Below are 20,387 nucleotides of genomic sequence, written 5' to 3'. Positions count from 1 at the left end.
CTCTTCTATGCAGAGCTGAATATGGAGCAGATTCTCGGGAAATCTTTACCATAATTAACAAAGGCCCTGCTTCCTGGCAGGACAGGGTCTCCTTGAAATACCTGCTCAGCCCAGTCTCAAGTACCCAGGTCGGGTAAGAAAGTGTCCTGTCTCTAGAAAAGAAAGTCTCATGTAACCCGGGCTGCCCACCTGAAGTGCTGCCTGTTCCGTGCCCAGTCTCATGGTCCCAGGAAAAACCAAGTCAAGACTGGCTGCTTCTGGGAATATGATGGGAGAGCAACTGTAATGGGGAAGCCCCACCTAGTGCCCAGGGCTGGAACTGCTACTTGACCAGACCAACACACACCTGCCCAGACACAACTCCTGGTTCCTAAAGGGCAAGTAGGACCTTCCCTGGTGGTTTCAGTGGTAAAGAATCCACCCGCAATGCAGCAGAGTGGGTTCGATCCCTGGGTCAGGAATATCCCCTGGAGGAGGAAATGGCAACTCACTCCGGTATTCTTGCCTGGGAAATCCCATGGACAGAGAAGCCTGGCAGGCAGAGAGCTGGAAATGACTAAGCAACTAAACCACCACCACGAAAGGGTGTTATACCCTTTCAGGTAAACTGTAATTTATTCTGGCAAAGAAACATGTTTTTGTCACCTGAGGTTTATGCAGATATTCTCAAAAATATTTTATAGCTAAATATCTGATAACCTGGTTAATTACATCTTCTGGCTATTGACACAGATGTTCAAAAAGTAACACTCTGCTGTCATGGTGGGCTTGCTAAAGATCACTGGCCTTGTGGAACTGGCTGTATGTGAGAGTCTACATGAGAGGCTAAAAATACTATACACAGATTCTTGATGTTCTTACACAAATCCCTAAAAATGAAGCATACAGAAAGTATACAGGGCTTCCCTGGTGACTCAGTGGTGAAGAGTCACCTGCCAATGTAGTGGACACGGGTTCAATTCCTCATCTTGGAAGATCCCACATGATGTGGGACAACTTAACCCATGCGCCATAATCACTGAGCCTGTACTCTAGAGCCTAGGAGCCACAATTACTTAAATCCAAGAGCCCTACAGCCTGTGCTCTGCAATAAGAGAAGCCACTGCACTAGCCCCTGCTCTCTGCAACTAGAGAAAAGCCCATGCAAAAATGAGGACATGGCACACAGCCAAAAAAATTATCATTTTTTTAATTTAAAAAAGCATACAGAACAGATTACAAATGAGAAGCTGAGTAATGGTTAAAGCCGAACCAGATGTTAAGACACTAGAAGAGCAACTTCACGGAGGCCAAATAGAAGAGGTAATTCTTCAGGTTGAAAATAAACTAAGTCTGGGAAGAAAAATGGTTCGATGGAAATCACGGGAGTCTTCAGTGGAAGAGCCTCCTGCCAACCAATGGAAATGGTTAACATAAATATCATTAAATGACTTGTGTGTTGATGGGAAACTGATGTAAATAAATATTGTTATATTGGGAAAATAGCAACACATACCCAATTTAAAGCTCAACATTCAGAAAACTAAGATCATGGTATCTGGTCCCATCACATCATGGGAAATAGATGGGGAAACAGTGGAAACAGTGTCAGACTTTATTTTGGGGGGCTCCAAAATCACTGCAGATGGTGATTGCAGCCATGCAATTAAAAGATGCTTACTCCTTGGAAGGATAGTTATAACCAACCTAGATAGCATATTGAAAAGCAGAGACATTACTTTGCCAACAAAGGTCTGTTTAGTCAAGGCTATGGTTTTTCCAGTGGTCATGTATGGATGTGAGAGTTGGACTGTGAAGAAAGCTGAGCGCCGAAGAATTGATGCTTTTGAACTGTGGTGTTGGAGAAGACTCTTGAGAGTCCCTTGGACTGCAAGGAGATTCGACCACTCCATTCTAAAGGAGATCAGTCCTGGGTGTTCATTGGAAGGACTGATGCTGAAGCTGAAGCTCCAATACTTTGGCCACCTCATGCGAAGAGTTGACTCACTGGAAAAGACTCTGATGCTGGGAGGGATTGGGGGCACGAGGAGAAGGGGACAACAGAGGATGAGATGGCTGGATGGCATCACCGACTGGATGGACGTGAGTCTGAGAGAACTCCAGGAGTTGGTGATGGACAGGGAGGCCTGGCGTGCTGTGATTCATGGGGTCGCAAACATCGGAGACGACTGAGCGACTGAACTGAACTGAACCCAATTTAAAGGGAAAAATGCTAAAAAGCCTGTAAATGTTTTTAAAGAAAGTTATTAAAACCCAAAAAGACCTACAAAAACAAAAGTGAAACAATAAAATGGAAATAAAAATATACATATCAATAATAACCCAGAATATAAAGGAATTAAATGCTCCAACCAAAAGAAACAGACTGAATGGATATAGAAACAAGACCTGTATATATGGTGTCTGCAGGATACCCACTTCAGACTTAGGGACACATAAAGACTGAAAGCGAGTAGACGGAAAAAATATTTCATGCAAATGGAAATCAAGAGATAGTCTTTATCAGACAAAATAGAATTTAAATTAAAGACTGCTACAAGAGACAAAGAAGGACACTACATAATGATCAAGGGATCGGTCTAAGACAATGACTAATGACTGCATATACAGATCCAACAACACGATAGCACTTCAACATATAAGGCAAACACTAATAGCAATGACAGAAGAAATCAACAGTAACATAGAAATAGTGGGAAACTTTAACACCCTACTTACATCAATGGACAGATCATCCAGATAGAAAATCAGTAAGGAAACATAAGCCTTAAATGACATATTAGGTGAGATGGACTTTATTAAAAATTCCACCCAAAAGCAGCAGAATACACATTCTTTTCAAGTGCACTCAGAACACCCTCCACGACTGATCACATGCTGTGTCACAAAGCAAGCCTCAATAAATTCAAGAAAATTGAATATCAAGCATATTTTCTGACCACAATGCCACGAGGCTAGAACTCAACTACCAGGAAAAACCCACAAACAACACAAACAAGTGGAGACAAAACAATATGCTACTAAACAACCAATGGATCACTGAAGAAATCAAAAATACTTAAAAGACAAATGAAAAGAAAACCACAACAATCCAAAATCTATGGAATGCAACAAAAGCATTTCTAACAGGGAAGTATATAGTGACACAAGCTTACCTCAGCAAACAAGAAAAATCTCAAATAAACAACCTAAACTTACACCTAAAGCAACAAGAGAAAATACAAAAAACAAAAACAGACAAAAAAAAAAAAAACACACACACAACAAAACAAATTTAGTAGAAGAAAAGAAATCATAAAGATCAGAGCATAAATAAGTGAAATACAAATTAAAAAAAAACAGAAAAGATAACAAAACTAAAAGCTGGTTCTTTGAAAAGATAAACAAGATTGATGAACCTTTAGCTTGACTCATAAAGAAAATGAGGTAAGGGGCCCCCATCAATAAAATCAAAAGTGAAAAAGGAGAAAACTACAACTGACACCAGAGAAATACAAAGAATCATATGAAACTATTACACACAACTATATGCCAAAAAAATGGACAACCTGGAAGAAACAGACAAATTCTTAGAAAAACACAACCTTCCAAAACAGAAACAGAAAATATAGACAGATCAAGCACAAGCAATCAAATTGAATCTGTGATTTAAAAACTTCCAACAAACCAAAGTCCAGGACCAAATGGCTTCACAGGTGGAATCTACCTAACATTTACAGAAGAAATAATACTTATCCTTCTGAAACTCTTCCCAAAAACTGGAGAGAAAGGGAACACTCCAAAACTCTTACGAGGCCAGCAACATCCTGATACCAAAACCAGACAGAGATATCACAAAAAATAGAAAATTAAAGGCCGATTATCACTGATGACCAGAGAAACAAAAATCCTCAGCAAATTAGTGGTAAATCGAATCCAACAGTACAGTAAAAGGATCCCACACCGTGCATGATCAAGTGGGATTCATCCTAGGGATGGAAGGATTTTTCAATATCCACAAATCAGTCAATGTGATGCACCATATTAAGAGACTTCAGGATAAAACGTATGATTATCACAATAGATGCAGAAAAGCGTTTGATAAAATCTAACATTTCTGATAATAACTCTCCAGAAAGTGGCCATAGAGGGAATCTACCTCAGCATAATAAAGGCCATACATAACAAGCCCAGAGCCAACATCATACTTAACGGTGAAAAGCTGAAAGCATTGCCTCCAAGATCAGGAACAAGACAAAGATGCCCTCTCTCACCACTTTTATTCAACAGTTTTGGAAGTTCTTGTCACAGTAGTCAGAGAAAAAAAAAAAAGAAATAATAAGGGCTTCCCTGGTGGCTCAGATGGTAAAGCATCTGCCTGCAATGCGGGAGACCTGGGTTTGATCCCTGGGTCAGGAAGATCCCCTGGAGAAGGAAATCGCAATTCACGCCAGTATTCTTGCCTGAAAAATTCCATGGACAGAGGAGCCTGGTGGACTATACAGTCCATGGGGTTGCAAAGAGTAGGACACGACTGAGCAACTTCACTTCCACTTCCAAACTGGAAAAGAAGTAAAACTGTTACTGTTTGTAGATGTGATACTATAAGCAGAAAATTCTAAAGGCACTACCATAAAACTACTAGGGCTCATCAATGAATTTGGTAAATTTGAAGGATACAAAATTAATATATAAAAATCTCTTGCATTTCTATACACTATCAGTGAAATATCAGAGAAATTAAGGAAACAATCCCATTTACCACTGCATCAAAAAAAATACATCGAAATAAACCTACCTGAGGCAGAACACCCATACTCCAAGAACTGTAAGATGCTGATGAAAGAAACTAAAAACCACAAACACAAATGAAAAGATATGCCACATTCTTGGACCGGAAGAATCAATAATGTCAAAATGACTATACTACCCAAGGCAGTCTGTTGATTCAATGCAATCCCTAACAAAAATACCAATGGCATTTTTCACAGAACTTGAACAAGTAGCCAAAACAATCTTGAGAAAGAAGAATGGAGCTAGAGGAACCATACTCCCTGGCTTCAGACTATACTAGAAGCTACAGTTATTAAAACAGTATGGTACTGACACAAAAGCAGACATAAAATTCAATGGGCCAATTAATTTATGACACAGGAGGCAAAAACATACAAGAGAAGAAAAGAGTCTCTTCAATAAGTGGTCCTGGGAAAACTGGACAGCTACATGTAAAAGAATGAAACTAGAATATTCTCTAACACTATATATAGAATACAGAGAAGGCGATGGCACCCACTCCAGTACTCTTGCCTGGAAAATCCCATGGACGGAGGAGCCTGGTAGGCTGCAGTCCATGAGGTCGCTAAGAGTTGGGAACGACTGAGGGACTTCACTTTCACTTTTCACTTTCATGCTTTGGAGAAGGAAATGGCAACCCACTCCAGTGTTCTTGCCTGGAGAATCCCAGGGACGGGGGAGCCTGATGGGCTGCCGTCTACGGGGTCGCACAGAGTCGGACACGACTGAAGAGACTTAGCAGCAGCAACAGCATATATAAAATAAGCTCAAAATGGATTAAATATCAGATACTATGAAATTCCTAGAGGAAAACAAAAGCAGAACACTCTTTGACATAAATTGCAGCAACATTTTTTTGGAATTACCTCTAGTCTAACAGAAGCAAAGCAAAAACAAAAAGACCTAATTGAACTTAAAAGCTTTTACACAGGAAAAGAAGCCACAAGCAAAACAAAAAGACAACATACCAACTGGGAGAAAATATTTGTAAAAGAGGCAACCAACAAGACTTAATCCCCAAAATATACAAACAGCTTATACAGCTCAATAAAAAAAAAACAAAAAACAATCAAATAAAGGGCAGAGGTTCTAAATAGACATTTCTCCAAAGAAGACATACAGATGGCCAACAGGCATATAAAAAGACTCTCACATCATTATTATAGAAATGCAAATGAAAACTATCATGAAGTATCACTTCACACAAGTCAAAATGGCTATTATCAAAAAGTCTAAGTTATCAACAAAAAATGCTGGAGAAGGTGTGGAGAAAAAGTAACCCTTCTACGCTCTTGACAGGAATGTAAATTTGTTCAGCCACTATGGAGAAAAGTATGGACACTCCTTCAAAAACCAAAAACAGAACTACCATATGATTCAGCAATCTTACTTCTTGGGCATATATCCAGAAAAGATGAAAATTCTTAACTTGGAAAGATACAAACACCCCAATGTTCACAGCAGCACTATTTACAACAGCCAAGGTGTGGAAACAACCTAAATGTCCATCCACAGAGGAATGGATAAAGAAGATGTGGTACATATATACAATGGAAAATTACTCAGTCCTTCACTGGTAGGACTGATGCTGAAGCTGTAGCTTCAATACTCTGGCCACCTGATATAGAGCTGACTCATCGGAAAAGACCCTGATGCTGGGTAAGACTGAAGGCAGGAGAAGGGGACGACAGTGGATGTGATGGTTGGATGGCATCACCAACTCAACAGACATGAGTTTGAGCATGAACTTATTTACAAAATAGAAATAGACTTGCAGACACAGAAAATAAATTTATGGTTACCAGAGCAGAAAGGCTAGGATAGATAAATTGGGAATTGGGGATTAACACACACACAGTACTCTAAATAAAACAGATAACCAACAAGGTCCTACTGTATAGCACAGGAATGACAGTCAATATTTGTAATAACCTATAATGGAAAAGAATCTGAAAACATGCACACACATACACATATATACTCACACACAACTATAAGAAAGTAGCAACTCACTATAGTATCCTTGTCTGGAAAATTCCATGAACAGAGAAGCCTGGTGGGCTACAGTCTGAGGGTCGCAAACAGACAAAAACAACTTAGTGACTCAACAACATATATAACTGAAACACTCTGCTGTACACTTGAAACACGGTATATTGACTATACTTGAATTCAAGAAGTTATAACTAAAAATGTTTTTGAAAAAAAGAGTTTTTGGATTAATAAATGTTTTTCTTTCCAAGAAAGGGTCTACAAGAGACCTTATAAAGACTCAAAAGCATTTATCACACTGATACATTTTTAAACATTTCCACTGTGTGTTAATGAACCAGCCAATTATGAATAAATCTATTAGAATGGACTAATACCCTGAAAAAGAAACATTTCACTTCTTAATAATAAAAGAAAGTTGCTATGATTATTCAAGATTATGTTTTAACATAAAAAACATAACAGAAGTCTGCAAAAATTTTAAAGTAACTTGTAGTTTTATTTATTTTCCAGTACTCTTGCAACCTTTTACATTACTAACAAAACTGCAATCACAGGAACCAGACACAAAATTTCTGCATTTATTTCAAACAATCATACAGAAAGACCATACTACACAAACATTATTACACTGCAAAACTCAGAGATGACTGAAGTTTAAATAACTTTATTTAGCTGAAGAATGAAAAGATTTTCCACTCTCTGCAATTATAGCTCAAATGTTTTTTACGGCAGATGACATTCAAGTTGGAGATACAAATGATACACTCTGAAGTAAGTAATATAAAACTCAAGTCTAGGAACTAAACAGATTTTCAGCTGCACAGGTTGTTCTTCCAGTTTAAATTTTTTCACAGAAAAAAAAAAAAAAATAGATCGCAGGCAAAGAAAACCAAATTTCATATAAGCATGGTTCACTGTTTTTTATTTTACCTTCATCAAGGCAGGCAAAGTACAGATGCTGTACATTAAACACACATACAAGTCCCTCAAAGCACGTGGATTCCCACAGGCAAAGCACATTTGCTAGGCTCCGCTCCTCTCTGAAGCGTGTAACTGCAGCTAAATGTACAAAGAGCCATCCGCTGGTCCCACGTAGCCAACTCCAATGAGCAGGACGTCGATCAGCGTCCATATTCCCAGGCCCCCGAAGCTGAAGAGCTTGCCGAGGCCTTCTCGCCACTGGCCCAGGTAGAAGCGATCTGCTCCAAACCCACCGAGGGTGATGCTGCAACAGCAAACAGGCCTGCAATGCATCAACGGCCCCCCAACTGCACCAGCTGGGGCTCAGTAACCATGCTGACTCACATGCGTGAAAGGGCCTCAGATCAGCAGACCCTGGATGAGGACACAGCGATCATCTCACAAATGCACACTACCAAACAATCACAGGCAAGAAGACTGCTCACAGGTCAACAATGAACACACATGAGCTGTAATGAAATCTAATCCTTCTCTTTTGAAGAAAATCTAGCTTGCTACTTTTTTAAGTAGCAAAAAAACCATGCATCTGGGAGGGCAAAACAGGGCTAGTCTGACAGACAGACCAGCAATGTGGAGGCTGCAGGAGCATCTCAAGGCAGTCAGCCAGCCGGCCGCCTCATTGGGTCTTGACCTTTGTCAATCAACCCATGTAAAAAAGCTCTGTGTTAGGAAAAATTGACTTTTAAGGTTCCTTCAAATTCTAACATCTAACAATATTCAGACAACTTCTCATTGTTTTTCTTTTAAAATTTTTATTATGGAAAATTCTAAAACATACACAAGTTAAAAGAAAGCGAACAGCACCCATGTTTATTGTTGTTTAGTCGCTCAGTCGTGTCTGACACTTTGCGACCCCATAGACTGTAGCCCACCAGGCTCCTCTGTCCATGGGATTCTCCAGGCAAGAATACTGGAGTGGGTTGCCATTTCCTTCTCCAGGGGATCTTCCCAACCCAGGGATCGAGCCTATATCTCCTGCATTGGCAGCTGGTTTCTCTACCGCTGAGTCACCTGGGAAGTCCACAACCCAGCCCCAATAATTATCACCATGTACACACCCCAATTCATCACACCCTTTCCTTCCCACCCCAACCCGAGAACCATGAAGCAACTGCCAGGCATCATCACATTCAATATTCGGCAAGAAACCATGTTGAGCCCAGAGAAGATCTCTATTCTTACTGTTTAAAAGCCAGCTGTGAAACGTGTCATAGTAATTTATGTTCACAACGAGGGGGAGACTGGGTGAGGGGTGTACAGAACTCTCTAGCTTTGCTTTTACTTTTCTGTAAATCTAAAATGAATCCAAAATAAAAAGTTCGTTGGAAAGCAGAAAGTCAGCTGTTATTTTCAACATGAACTACTGTGTCAAAGACGCTGGGCAATCTCACCTTCGCTGTGTCTGACTTTCTGTCGCGGCCCCCTCTTTTCATTTACCAGGGGAGCCTTCCTACCAGACAGGACCCTCCACCTTCCTAGCCAGACCCTCAAGCAGTGGTCCCCAGACAGAGGCAATACCTGGAGGTGCTATTGACTGTCACCACTGGGGTAGGGAGACTTGTAAACAACACCCAATAAATGGGGTCCGGAGAGGATGCTACACACCCTACTCTGCACAGGATGCCCCACAACCAAGAATTCTTGGCCCAAACATCCACAACGACAAGGCTGAGAAGCCCTGCCCACATCCCACCATACAGTCCCTGGGCTCTCACCGTAAACCTCCAACAGCGGCCTACCTGCTGAATCAGGATTTAGCCAGCAGCCCACCTGACCTTCCCTCTGGTGGGGGTGGGGAGAACTGCTACAATTTCCTTTTCAAACTGCTGAAAAGTTTAACAAATACAAGTATATTTTTATGTAAAAATTAAGTCTATATGCTTGAATAGTGGAATTACAGGTGATTTTCAACATTTATCTTTGTCATTTTTGTTTTTTCTAGTTTTCAATACTGAGCATGTATTATTTTTTTTATTATTTTGAAGGAAATTACTGAAAATTAAAGACAGTCATAAGCCTAGCTACTTTAAATAGGAGGCAGCACTTCACTGACTCAACAGTACGCTCAGAGTGGGAAGACTGACTGGTTCTAATGAGCTCCAATACTGACTTGAGTCACCTCCAGAACGTGCAGGCATCTTGGGAGGAAAGCCAGCAACAGGCCACCAAATTTCACAAAGATAGCGGTCTGGCCACCACAACAGCCCCCAGCAGCACAGTCCCCGTGGTTTACCCAGCCCATGGCAGGGCCTGAGGGAGCAAGAGAGGAGTGCAGAAGAGCCCAGCAGCCACAGCAAATGCCCAGTGGTGTCTCTGCTCACTGGGAACAGCGCTTACCTCAGAGCCAAGGCTGTGGACCACTTGTATCCCCCGGTCCAGTTGCAGTACAACATCTTCGGAAAAGTGCGGTTACCTAAGAAAGGGAAACACTCCACAATGAACACGGGTATGAAAATACTCTGGCAAGAGACTAAATTATAGGTGGTGGTCTTATGATTTATAATCTAAAAAGACAACTCTCTTCACAAAAATAAGTGTTCACTACCCTTGAATGCTGAACAGAAAGCCTTAACTGTCCACGAGCACAGGCTTGTGAGGAGCACAGGTTCATGAGGACCACGGTTTCATGAGGACCACAGCCTGAAGAAGGTGAACCACCCCACGTGATGTTAAGGTGTGGATGATGTGGGGGTGAACGATACAGACAAACCAGGCAGCAGGAGGGGAGAAGGCCACGCAGGACTGACACATCCCGTGGACGCAGGCCACAGATGGTCCAGGGTCCTGGGACATCTGGCTGTTCAAACTGGAGAAAAGTGAGTCTGACTCCACCTCACACCATACACCAAACCAATCCTGGGGAACTAAAGACCTAAATCTGAAAGGCCACAGTTACAACTTTTAAAAGAAAGTACAGAAAATTATCTCTGTGAATCTGGAGCAGGGAAAGGCTTTTTGCAACAAAAAAGGGCTAACTATGAAAGATGAAAAACCAACTAACTAAAATTTTAAAGTTGTGTTCAAAAGAGACCAAAAGAAAGTGGGGGAAAAAGTTAAAATTCAGGAGAGGATTTTAGGGCCATCAAAGGTTACTATCCAAAATACAAAAGAATTCATAGAAGTCTGCAAGAAAAAACAAAACTTAGGGACGAGTATTGGAGAGGATGTGGATCCTCACTAACAGCTGTGCACCACTGGCGGGAGTGTGAACAAACACAACCACCTGGAAAAGCACACATGCCAGAGAGTGCATGCCAGACACACCCCTGTACACGTGACAAGAGACAGACAGAAGTTTAAGAGCAGCACAATTTGTAAAAAAGAAAAAAAAAAGGTAAACAGTCCAAATACATTGGAGAGCAGAAAAACTATGATACAATCTTACAACAGGTTATTATAAAGAAGTGAAAAAAGAAGAAGACAAGCTGAAGAATCTTAGAGCCATAATGATGAAAAGAAACAAGTCCCAGGAGACCATAAACAGCCTGCTACTACTTCACACAGTTCTGAGACATGCATTACTGAATAATACACCACACTGTATTCTAGCACATACATGGGGCAACTATAAAAAACTTAAAGGAAGGGATTGGGATCATAAGAAACCTCAAACGGGTGTCACCCCTAAAGAAGAGGCAGGAAACACTCTGGCAGTTTCGATGGCATCAGATGCTTTGGCTGTTAACCTGGGGGAGACTCAATCACACATTATGCTCTACACCTTATACATTTTAATTTTATGAAGTACTACGTTTTTAAAAGATAAGGAACTGGCATAACTAAAAGGTGCTGATAAACATTTCTGACTACACAATTGAAACCTAATTCTCAAACTTCTGCTATGGTTCTGCAAGTACGCCTGAAAAAGAGCACTCTGCCCAGAAGCTCCCTCAGCCGACTCACCCAGGCAGTGGACGTGGTCCCGCACAGTGCAGTTGGTTGGATAGCGCTGCCGAGGGCAGGACACCGCCCTGCAGTCGCTGGAGCTGAAGCACTCGTAGTCAGCCTCCGGGAGCTGCCAGCAGAACCTGCAGGTCATGTTGAGGACGAAACTCTTCTGGGATTTGAAGTCTGGATCCTACAAAGGACACAGAGCTATTCAGTCATAATCCAGCTTGTCAATATGTCAATAAAACTACACAGTTACAAGGCACATGTGTCAAAAACACTTCTATTTATGATCTAGGGAGGAAGTGGCAGACAAACAGGTACCAAGCCAGTATGTATGCAAAACAAATGCATATGCCATGATCTAGAATCATAAGTATATACCCCAAAATATATACCTAAGAAAAAATACCTAGATAAATGCACATCAAATTATCAAAGGTTATCAGGATAAGATTACTTCATCACTGTTACTTTGGCTAAATTTTTAATAACACACATGCATACTTATATGACAAAGAAGAAAGGAAAAGGCACTTTATGAAGCCCCAGAGACACAAGAGAGCTGACAGGGCAGATGAGTCCCTCTGCTCAAAGTACTGTGCAGTACGTGGGAGTCCGGGCCCAGCTGGACACTCCTAGAGGAACAGCCTGCCGACGGGGCTCAACTCTTCCTAGGAGTCCCTGAGGTCCTGAGACCCAGGGCAGTCACTGCTGTTACGCTCCCAGGACTACCCGACAGGACCCACCCAGAGGCAGCCCAAGAAGACCATCCCCGACTTAGAAAGAACCCCTTGGAGAGGTTCAGCCAGTGCTATTGTGGCCCTGAGCCTCGAAACAAGAGTCCATTTCAATTTTAAATTTGTTTTCTGCCTGTAAGAGCACCCCATGTGCTTATATGTTGCACATTTGGAAATTACAGGAAAACTGGTAACCTCTCCAGAGAGAAGCACTGTCTAACCTTCTTTCATTTTTGCTTTCTGTGATACAGTTTTACATTCATGGAATTATACTGAAAACATTTTGTATCCTTTCACCACCACTTGATATTATGCTATAAAACATACTTTTCAAAACTGTATTTAAATGGTAACACAATCACCTCTGGAAGTATCATATTTACTAATTTTTTTTGATTAATGCAAAAACCACTTATAAGGGCAGTATTCACAAGTAAGGCACTGCTTGATTTAAACATTATTATTGTAAATGTCTGCATATTTCTAGTGATGCATCTGTAACACATGTTTCTCAACCTGTTTTTTCCCAACACTGGGCAGACAGTATACATGGTACAAACTCTGGGAGACAAGAAGAGAGTAAAGAGATGGCTGGCCCTGCCGGGCCCTCAGCACTGAGCACAGCTCATCCATGCTGGTCTTCCAGGGAGTCTGTTCTATGCATGGGCACGTTTACAACAGATACGCTTCTTCTTTTTCTAATTTAATGTTCCCACTGATAATTACTTTCACTTAATTCTGAGGTATCAGTAAACATCTCTGGAGCTGCCTAGTTCTCAACAGCTGCGATGTATTTATTTCACTACACAGTGAGCTGCAAAGTGAACTGCTCTTTCTTGGACATTCAGCTTGCTTCCAACCTTGCTGGGTGAACAATGCAGCTAAGAATATTCTTAGGCATACTTATGTGTATCAATGTGCAGTAAGTAACACCTGTTAGATGAATTCCTAGATATGGAACTGCCAGGTCAAAGCTTACGTGCATCTGTATGTTTCAGAAAGAAAGAAAGTGAGGTCACTCAGTCGTGTCCAACTCTTTGCGACCCCGTGGACTGTAGCCTACCAGGCTCTTCCATCCATGGAATTTTCAAGGCAAGAGTACTGGAGGGGGTTGTCATTTCCTTCTCCAGGGGATCTGCCTGATTCAGGGATAGAACCCGGGTCTCCCACATTGCAGGCAGATGCTTTACCTTCTGAGCCACCAGGGAAGCCCACAGGTTTCAGAGATGAGACAAACTCTACCACAGGCTGACTAATCCACACATCTACTGACAAGACACAGCAATGTTTGTCTCTTACACCTTCAAGAAAAGTGTTATCAAACTCTGACTGTTTTGCCAATCTGACAGGTTAAAAAAAAATGCATTAATTTGTATTAAACTATGAGAAAATTAAGCACCTTTCAAATACAAGTTGAAAGTCCACCTGTATTTCCTTTGCTATGAACCATGTACTCATGCTCTAGCACCATTTTTCTACAGGACTGTAGTCTTTTTCTCATTGGCTTTTTGGATGTATTGATATATTATGGGTATTAGTATATTATTTGTCACATGTGTTAAAAAAAACTTTTTTGTCGTTTGTCATATATCTCTGGCCTTTATGCTTTTTAAGGTCATGCAGAAACCCCTCACCTTTAGTAGTCAAATGTATAAATTCTTTCTTGTATAACTTTTAAACTTTATTTCATACTTAGAAAAATATTCCCCACTTTGAGATGATAACAGAACTCTCACGCTTTCTCTGGTACTTTGAGGTTTCATCTTCTCACATAAAGTCTGGCATCTATTTGGAATTTACTTTGGACAAAATAGGGATTCTACTTTTTTTCCATGGGCACCTGGGCACCCTAGCATTCACTAAGTCCACTTTCACACCACAAAAAAGTACAGACCCCAACAAGAGCTCATATGTGGCAAATACCTTCCCTCTGTGACACAACTGTCATTACTGAGAACACAGAACCTAAAGGAATTAAACTTGCCTCACTTACACTAGCAGACTAAGCGCTCCTCCAAGTAACAGAAACAAAAACCATTTCTGTCAAGCACATCTCCAGCTGATGTCAGCTGGGCTGGCAGTTTCCATTACAGCTGGATTTCTGCACTTACTTCTATTTATATACATTATAAAACAATTTCTTTGACTAGTGTAATCCAGGTGAGATTCCCTTGGCCTGAGTCCCTACGAGTGCACATTAGAAGGATGAGAAGAGTTTATTTCCTTCTATTAATCTGAAATTCAACATAAGGTAAGGGGAGGGAAGGGAGTGAATGCAACAAGCGAGAGGACGAATACTTGCGTGTACACCTGCAATGGTCTTAAACACCAAGGCAAGTACATGGGGCCGGCCCCAAATCACAGCCGCAGCACTCCTGGGACCCACGGCTCCTGACAGCCAATTGTTTGACTGTTCTTCATTTCTAAGAAGAAACACCACCAGATGCTCTTGAGATTACCTTCAAAAGCCACCTCTGGGGGCTGGGCCCCTGCTACTGTACAGGATTTGTGATGACTGGCTAGTCACGAAGCAGGTGAGATGAAAGCACTTGAGGTGTGAAGAGGGAAAGAGTGCTTCCAGGGTGTGTCTCAGCCAAGGGTTGAGGACGGACCAGGGACAGGATCAGCTAGGAAAGTCCCTCCCTAAGTTTTGTCATTTCTCTACCTTTGTCATTTCTCCTGTCCTCTGCTATTTTCTGAGAAATGAAACCACCTGTTTTTTTGGATCACCTAAAGGAGGAAGAAACTGAAAACTAAGTTTCACTCAGGAACCAGTTGTGAGAGATGAATGTCCAAGACACTAAGGCAAACAAAGTAGGCTCATTCTGGGAAAAGCTCCCCTAAGCCATCAGGGTTTTCTCATTTTCCACAAGGTACCTACTATGTGCCAGACTTATGAAGCATGTGATTTCAAAAGCCATCAAACAGGTTTTGTTATTAGGTGAGAAGGGAGAAAATTCTATTTAAGATAAAGCAACCAAGACTAACTGATTATCCTAGGGCAGTCATGAAGACTACCTGCCAACTAGCTCAGTTTTCCAGCGCGATTTCAAGAGCAACACTGATACATGAAAATGACAAATACTGAAGTTTACCAACACTACATCCAGATGCTGAGGCCACATAAAGTTTCATGCCCCCTTGGAGTGAAGCCTCCCCCAGGCCCTCTCCTGATACTGGACTTCAGGAGAAACAGAAAGAGCCTGGGTGGAGGGGAGGGGAGAAACTTTCTAATCTAGCCCTCTCCAGACCAGGCTCCAAAGGACAGATGGGGAAAGGAATCTTGTTCAAGTGAGAATCACCAGGTCAATGGAAACCCGCTAAAGAGAACATGACCTAGAATCTGTGTTTTCTTGACCACCTCCCACAACAAGGGCTCCACAGAAACACTTTAGGAAAAGCTGCTCTAGGTCCATCTCCTGATTAAACAGGAGACAGAGGAATAAATCTCAGAGCTGGTCCTGGCAAGGCCAGGAGTAGACACTGCTTTGTTATTCATTTCTACTCTCTGTCTTGCCCAGATGCTGGGACTACAATGAAGTGTGCAGTAGTTTCCCTGGTCCAACCATTCAAGAATGCACATATGTGACTCTCCCTGACCTGGTCACACTCAGCAGGTGTAGGGCTGCCTCCAGGAACCGAGCTCTGAAGCAGGTGTCCTGAGAGCTGTAAACACATTAGAGACAGGCTGCCGTGTGACAACTGTAACAGGGTCCTTGCTGATGTACAACAGTGGGTGCCCTTGAGCCTGTTCTATGCCCTACTTGTTATAAGCAGTCTGACAATTACCTCAGTTTAGTCTTCTGTCAGAAAATTGCTATCTGAATCCTTACACCAAACCTTGCTGGGAGACAGAAGTTTCATCTGATAAAGTGGACTTTACTCCTCAAATCTTACTTTTAAAATGTAGAGCACTTTCTCAATTTTCCCCATGTTGGCGTCTAAACTCTATTTATAACTCAAGCTTTACAGTGAGTTTAAGAATTCATAAGTTGCAGTACTTACAACACAGGTAACAGAAGGTTTGACTGTGCAGTCAAAAGTGACAGGCTTCCCATAGACACAGGAAAAATTGGTCTTGCAATCTATACAGTCTGCAGGAAGTCTGCTACACAGGCCATTGCTCGGACACTTCATCACATAAGGTGGAATATCGGTACTTTCTGCAAGGGGCGAGAGAGAAGCTTATTCTCTTAGAATACGGATTAGAATAACAGATAAAAGCAATTTTCCAAGGTTAAGGAACACAATCATGAGCATAACATACATATATGGTTCTAGTAATAAATTAGGACTGCAAAAAGTTTATTGTGTTACAAGATGAAAAAACAAAGGCTTATAGATGGTAAAGTTTGTTCAAGATCACAGAGGGCGGGTAGAACTGGAATCAGAATTCAAATTTCTCCGTATGCAATCCACTGTGCTTTTCACTTGAATTCACTAATTTTTAAGTGAAGCCACTGACCCTCTAACACAATCAGTACAACAAGGAACCACCCCCAGAAGATATACTGTCATTGTTACACAATGGTACTTCCACAAGCCACAATCTGCAAGGAATATTCAGTTTTACACTACCAAAGTACGAACAGTTCTTAATATTAGCAACTTATTCAGTGGGTTACAGTTCTTTTTTTCCAGCCAGCCTACCCAGGAGTATATTACTATGAGTTAAGAGATGACCAAAATTGTAAACACTATTCTCAGGAAGGAAGAAAAGCTCTCAAAAAACGTCTGAAAGAGTCAAAAATTCTTGTGCTTTCTCCATAAAATAATCTATGTTTTAAACACAAGTATGCTGATGTCTTTTAGCAGACTTTTAATAGAAGGAATAATATATGGATGCTAATTTCAGTTCACTGAAATAATGGAACTCTACAGGGATGAAACTACAGAGAACAAGGTTTCATTCGGCAAAGCACACTGACACTCATTTAAAACTGGTCCTACTTAAAGTCACTATTAAGTGGGCAATTATGCAAAATATCAGAGTACATCATGCAAAATGCCGGGCTGGATGAAGCACAAGCTGGAATCAAGAGTGCTGGGAGAAATATCAATAATCTCAGATACTCAGATGACACCTCCCTTATGGCAGAAAGCAAAGAGGAACTAAAAAGCCTCTTGTTGAAAGTCAAAGAGGAGAGTGAAAAACTTGGCTTAAAACTCAACATTCAAAAAACGAAAGTCATGGCATCTTGGTCACTTCATGGCAAACAGATGAGAAAACAATGGAAAACACTGAGAGACTTTATTTTGGGAGGCTCTGAAATCACTACAGATGGTAACTGCAGCCATGAAATTAAAAGACATTTGCTCCTTAGAAGAAAAGCTATGACCAACCTACACAGCATATCAAAAAGCAGAGACATTACTTTGCCAACAAAGGTCTGTCTAGCCAAAGCTATGGTTTTTCCAGTAGTCATGTATGGATGTGAGAGTTGGACTATAAAGAAAGCTGAGCACGGAAGAATTGTTGCTTTTGAACTGTGGTGCTGGATAAGACTCCTGAGAGTCCCTTGGACTGCAAGGAGATCCAACCAGTCAATCCTAAAGGAAATCAACGCTTAATATTCATTGGAAGGACTGATGCTGAAGCTGAAACTCCAATACTTTGGCCACCTGATGCGAAGAACTGACCCACTGGAAAAGATCCTGATGCTGGGAAAGACTGAAGGCAGGAGGAGAAGGGGACGACAGAGGATGGCATCACTGACTCGATGGACATTAGTTTGAGCAAGCTCCGGGAGTTGGTGATGGACAGGGAAGCCTGGCATGCTGCAGTCCATGGGGTCAGAGTTGGACACGACTGAGCGACTGAACTGCACTGATGCAAAATATCACTTTTTCCTTTATTGTTTTGTTCCTATTACTACTGAGGCTGGAGGATGGACACTTAGAATCACAAAACCAAAATGTCTCTGAAGCCTGAAAGGTTAGTAATTTGCTCCAGCTTCCAGCGGCATCACCAAACTTAAAGCCAAGTCTCAACCAGTCCCTTTGGGATTTCCCGCACCCCCACCGTCCCCTCCCCTCCCCGCCCCATTTCACACAGCCCTTTTAAGGGGGCGCCTTTTAATACCCAACATCAGGATCAGGGTCAAGAGGCACAAGAAATTTTCTATAGAGAAAGGAACATTGGTTGAAGGTAATCTTGATGGGTGAGGTGAAAAAATACTAGAAATAAAAGAGATGTGAATGAGAAGCCTGGGACTGGAAAGAGATGAGGCAGAAATGTAGAAAGGTATTGAAATACCGAGACTGTCTACAGAAAAGGTCTGTGCATCTGTCTTTAGTTCACATAACCTAAAATGCAATCAATAAAATGTTCAAAACATGGAAAGTGAAACTCGCTCAGTCGTGTCCGACTCTTTTCGCGACCCCAGGGACTGTAGCCCGCCAAGCTCCTCTGTCCATGGGATTCTCCGGGCAAGAATACTGGTGTGGGTTGCCATTCCCTTCTCCAGGGAATCTTCCCGACCCAAGGATTGATCCCGGGTCTCCTGCATTGCAGGCAGACTCTTTATCATCTGAGCCACCAGGGAAATGATTTCACATTCTACAGGAAATGTTCACCAAAAAGGGAGAGACCACTAGATATACACCCACACATTTACGAGCAGGGAAAACGCCCGGTACCTGCCGCCCTGGGCACCGCTGTGAAGGTCCGTGTGGGGCCCGGGTCCTTGATGGCCTGCGGCAGCGGCTGCGAGGGCTCCTCGCTGAAGGACCCTGCGACCGGAGAGACGGAGACCTCAGGCGGTGCGGCTGCGCTCCAGGCTTCAGCTGCCTGGGCAAACCTGGAGGCCCGATCGCCCACGAACTGAAGGGGAAACCCAACGAGGTCGACATAGGTCCCGGTCTGCGAGCACCTGGGACCAAGCGCGGGGCCGGGACACAGCTCCACGTCCCCGGCCGAGCCCCCGGGCCCTCCCAGTTCCAGGCTCGCGGCTTCGGGTCCCTGAGCTAGCCGAAGGGCGGCGGCAAACCGTGCCGGACTCGGCCGCAGCGACCCGCGCCCTCCTCCCGCACTCTGCCTCCGCCTGCGGTCCCGGGGCCCCCAGCCCTCAACTCACCGCCGCCCGACAGGATGTAGAACTGTGAGAGGAACAGCACCACACGACACAGTCGGCAAAGAGGCCGCAGCACGACCACCGCAGCCGCCATCTTGCCGGCGCGCTCGCTTCCGGCCGCGCGGGGACGCGCGAGGGGCGGGGCATCGGCGCGCGCCGAGGGGGCGGATCCGGACGGGGCCACAGCGCCGGCGCAGGCCCGGCAGCCCTGCGGGTCTTCCCCGCACTCCGCCGGCTAAGGCTGCCAGGTACCACCCTCCGCCACCCCACCTCCCGCGACCTCCCCCCGGGCGCCGCCTGCCCCTGGAATAAGAGGCTCACCTTTCTCCCTTGTGGCTCAGCTGGTAAAGAATCTGCCCGCAATGCAGGAGACCTGGGGTCGACCCCTGAGTTAGGAAGATGCCCTGGAGAAGGGAAAGGCTACCCACTCCAGTATTCTAGCCTGGAGAATTCCATGGACTGTATTGTCCGTGGGGTCGCAAAGAGTCGGACAAGACTGAGCGACTTTTACTTCACTTTCTCCTTCCTGAGGGATTGAGGGCAGAGGCTGGCAAGTTTGGGAAGTTGGCCCCTGTTTACCTGTGACTGGATCTGTACGTTTAGTGACAAACAAAAACTGCTGCTGTGCTCTCGGCACCGTGCAGAGATCTGACGAAGTTACGGTTAGTCTGACTGAAAAGGCGCTTGTGTACAGATGCGGCCCAGACTGCTCGGGAAGGACTCCAGGTGTGCCCGGGGGACCGAAGGCCCCACTCCGCGCCACCCCGGGGCCCGACCAGCGTCCCGCCCCGAAGTCTAGCCAGTCCCTAGAGACACTCTCGAGGACAGAGAGAATGCCTGGTGGCGCACGTCTCCGGCCCCCAGACCGTCTGGAGGAGGCCCGGCTCGGGAAGGGAGGTCCTCGCAGGCCGCGGCCCCCTGAAGCCCGCACAGCGAC

At 43.4% G+C, this 20,387-nt stretch overlaps 2 protein-coding genes across 7 annotated transcripts; one reads left to right on the top strand and one right to left on the bottom strand.

The window, feature by feature from the left end:
• The first annotated feature begins 759 nt into the window (after positions 1-759).
• On the top strand, positions 760-1,416 carry LOC129633905 (NADH dehydrogenase [ubiquinone] 1 alpha subcomplex subunit 5-like). Its single transcript, XM_055555881.1, has 2 exons — positions 760-822; positions 1,249-1,416. Exons 1-2 carry the CDS (start codon positions 760-762, stop codon positions 1,414-1,416), a joined length of 231 nt encoding a protein of 76 aa, XP_055411856.1.
• TM2D3 (TM2 domain containing 3) lies at positions 1,185-19,612 on the bottom strand. Of its 6 annotated transcripts, none has more exons than XM_055555998.1 (7): positions 19,454-19,612; positions 19,017-19,200; positions 16,383-16,540; positions 11,653-11,827; positions 10,087-10,162; positions 6,787-6,841; positions 1,185-1,387 (listed from the first exon to the last, which is right to left on the bottom strand). In XM_055555998.1, the coding sequence occupies exons 1-6, from the start codon at positions 19,595-19,597 to the stop codon at positions 6,835-6,837; spliced, it is 744 nt and encodes a 247-aa protein (XP_055411973.1). In that variant the 5' UTR covers positions 19,598-19,612; the 3' UTR covers positions 1,185-1,387; positions 6,787-6,834. The 6 variants fall into 6 exon arrangements, 5 of the variants coding, with proteins under 5 accessions (XP_055411973.1, XP_055411969.1, XP_055411970.1 ...); XR_008705381.1 differs by lacking the exons at positions 1,185-1,387; positions 6,787-6,841 and adding exons at positions 7,858-7,993; positions 9,489-9,575; XM_055555994.1 differs by lacking the exons at positions 1,185-1,387; positions 6,787-6,841 and adding an exon at positions 7,242-7,993.
• Positions 19,613-20,387: the final 775 nt, after the last annotated feature.

Source organism: Bubalus kerabau, chromosome 19 (genome assembly GCF_029407905.1).
Source record: "Bubalus kerabau isolate K-KA32 ecotype Philippines breed swamp buffalo chromosome 19, PCC_UOA_SB_1v2, whole genome shotgun sequence".
NCBI classification, from domain to species: domain Eukaryota; kingdom Metazoa; phylum Chordata; class Mammalia; order Artiodactyla; family Bovidae; genus Bubalus; species Bubalus kerabau.
This window is presented reverse-complemented; position numbering and strand designations above follow the sequence as displayed.

What these genes read in the sequence shown, in the direction of transcription:
- LOC129633905 (XM_055555881.1), top strand. Translation starts at nt 760, where the DNA reads ATGGTGGGCTTGCTAAAGATCACTGGCCTTGTGGAACTGGCTGTATGT. An exon ending in TATGTGAGAGTCTACATGAG is followed by an intron (nt 823 to 1,248) that starts AGGCTAAAAATA and finishes ATGGTTAAAGCC; the next exon opens with GAACCAGATGTTAAGACACT.
- TM2D3 (XM_055555994.1), bottom strand. Translation starts at nt 19,597, where the DNA reads ATGCCCCGCCCCTCGCGCGTCCCCGCGCGGCCGGAAGCGAGCGCGCCG. An exon ending in AGCGGTGCCCAGGGCGGCAG is followed by an intron (nt 16,541 to 19,016) that starts GTACCGGGCGTT and finishes CGCCCCTTGCAG; the next exon opens with AAAGTACCGATATTCCACCT. An exon ending in TCCACAGCCTTGGCTCTGAG is followed by an intron (nt 7,994 to 10,086) that starts GTAAGCGCTGTT and finishes TTGCTGTTGCAG; the next exon opens with CATCACCCTCGGTGGGTTTG.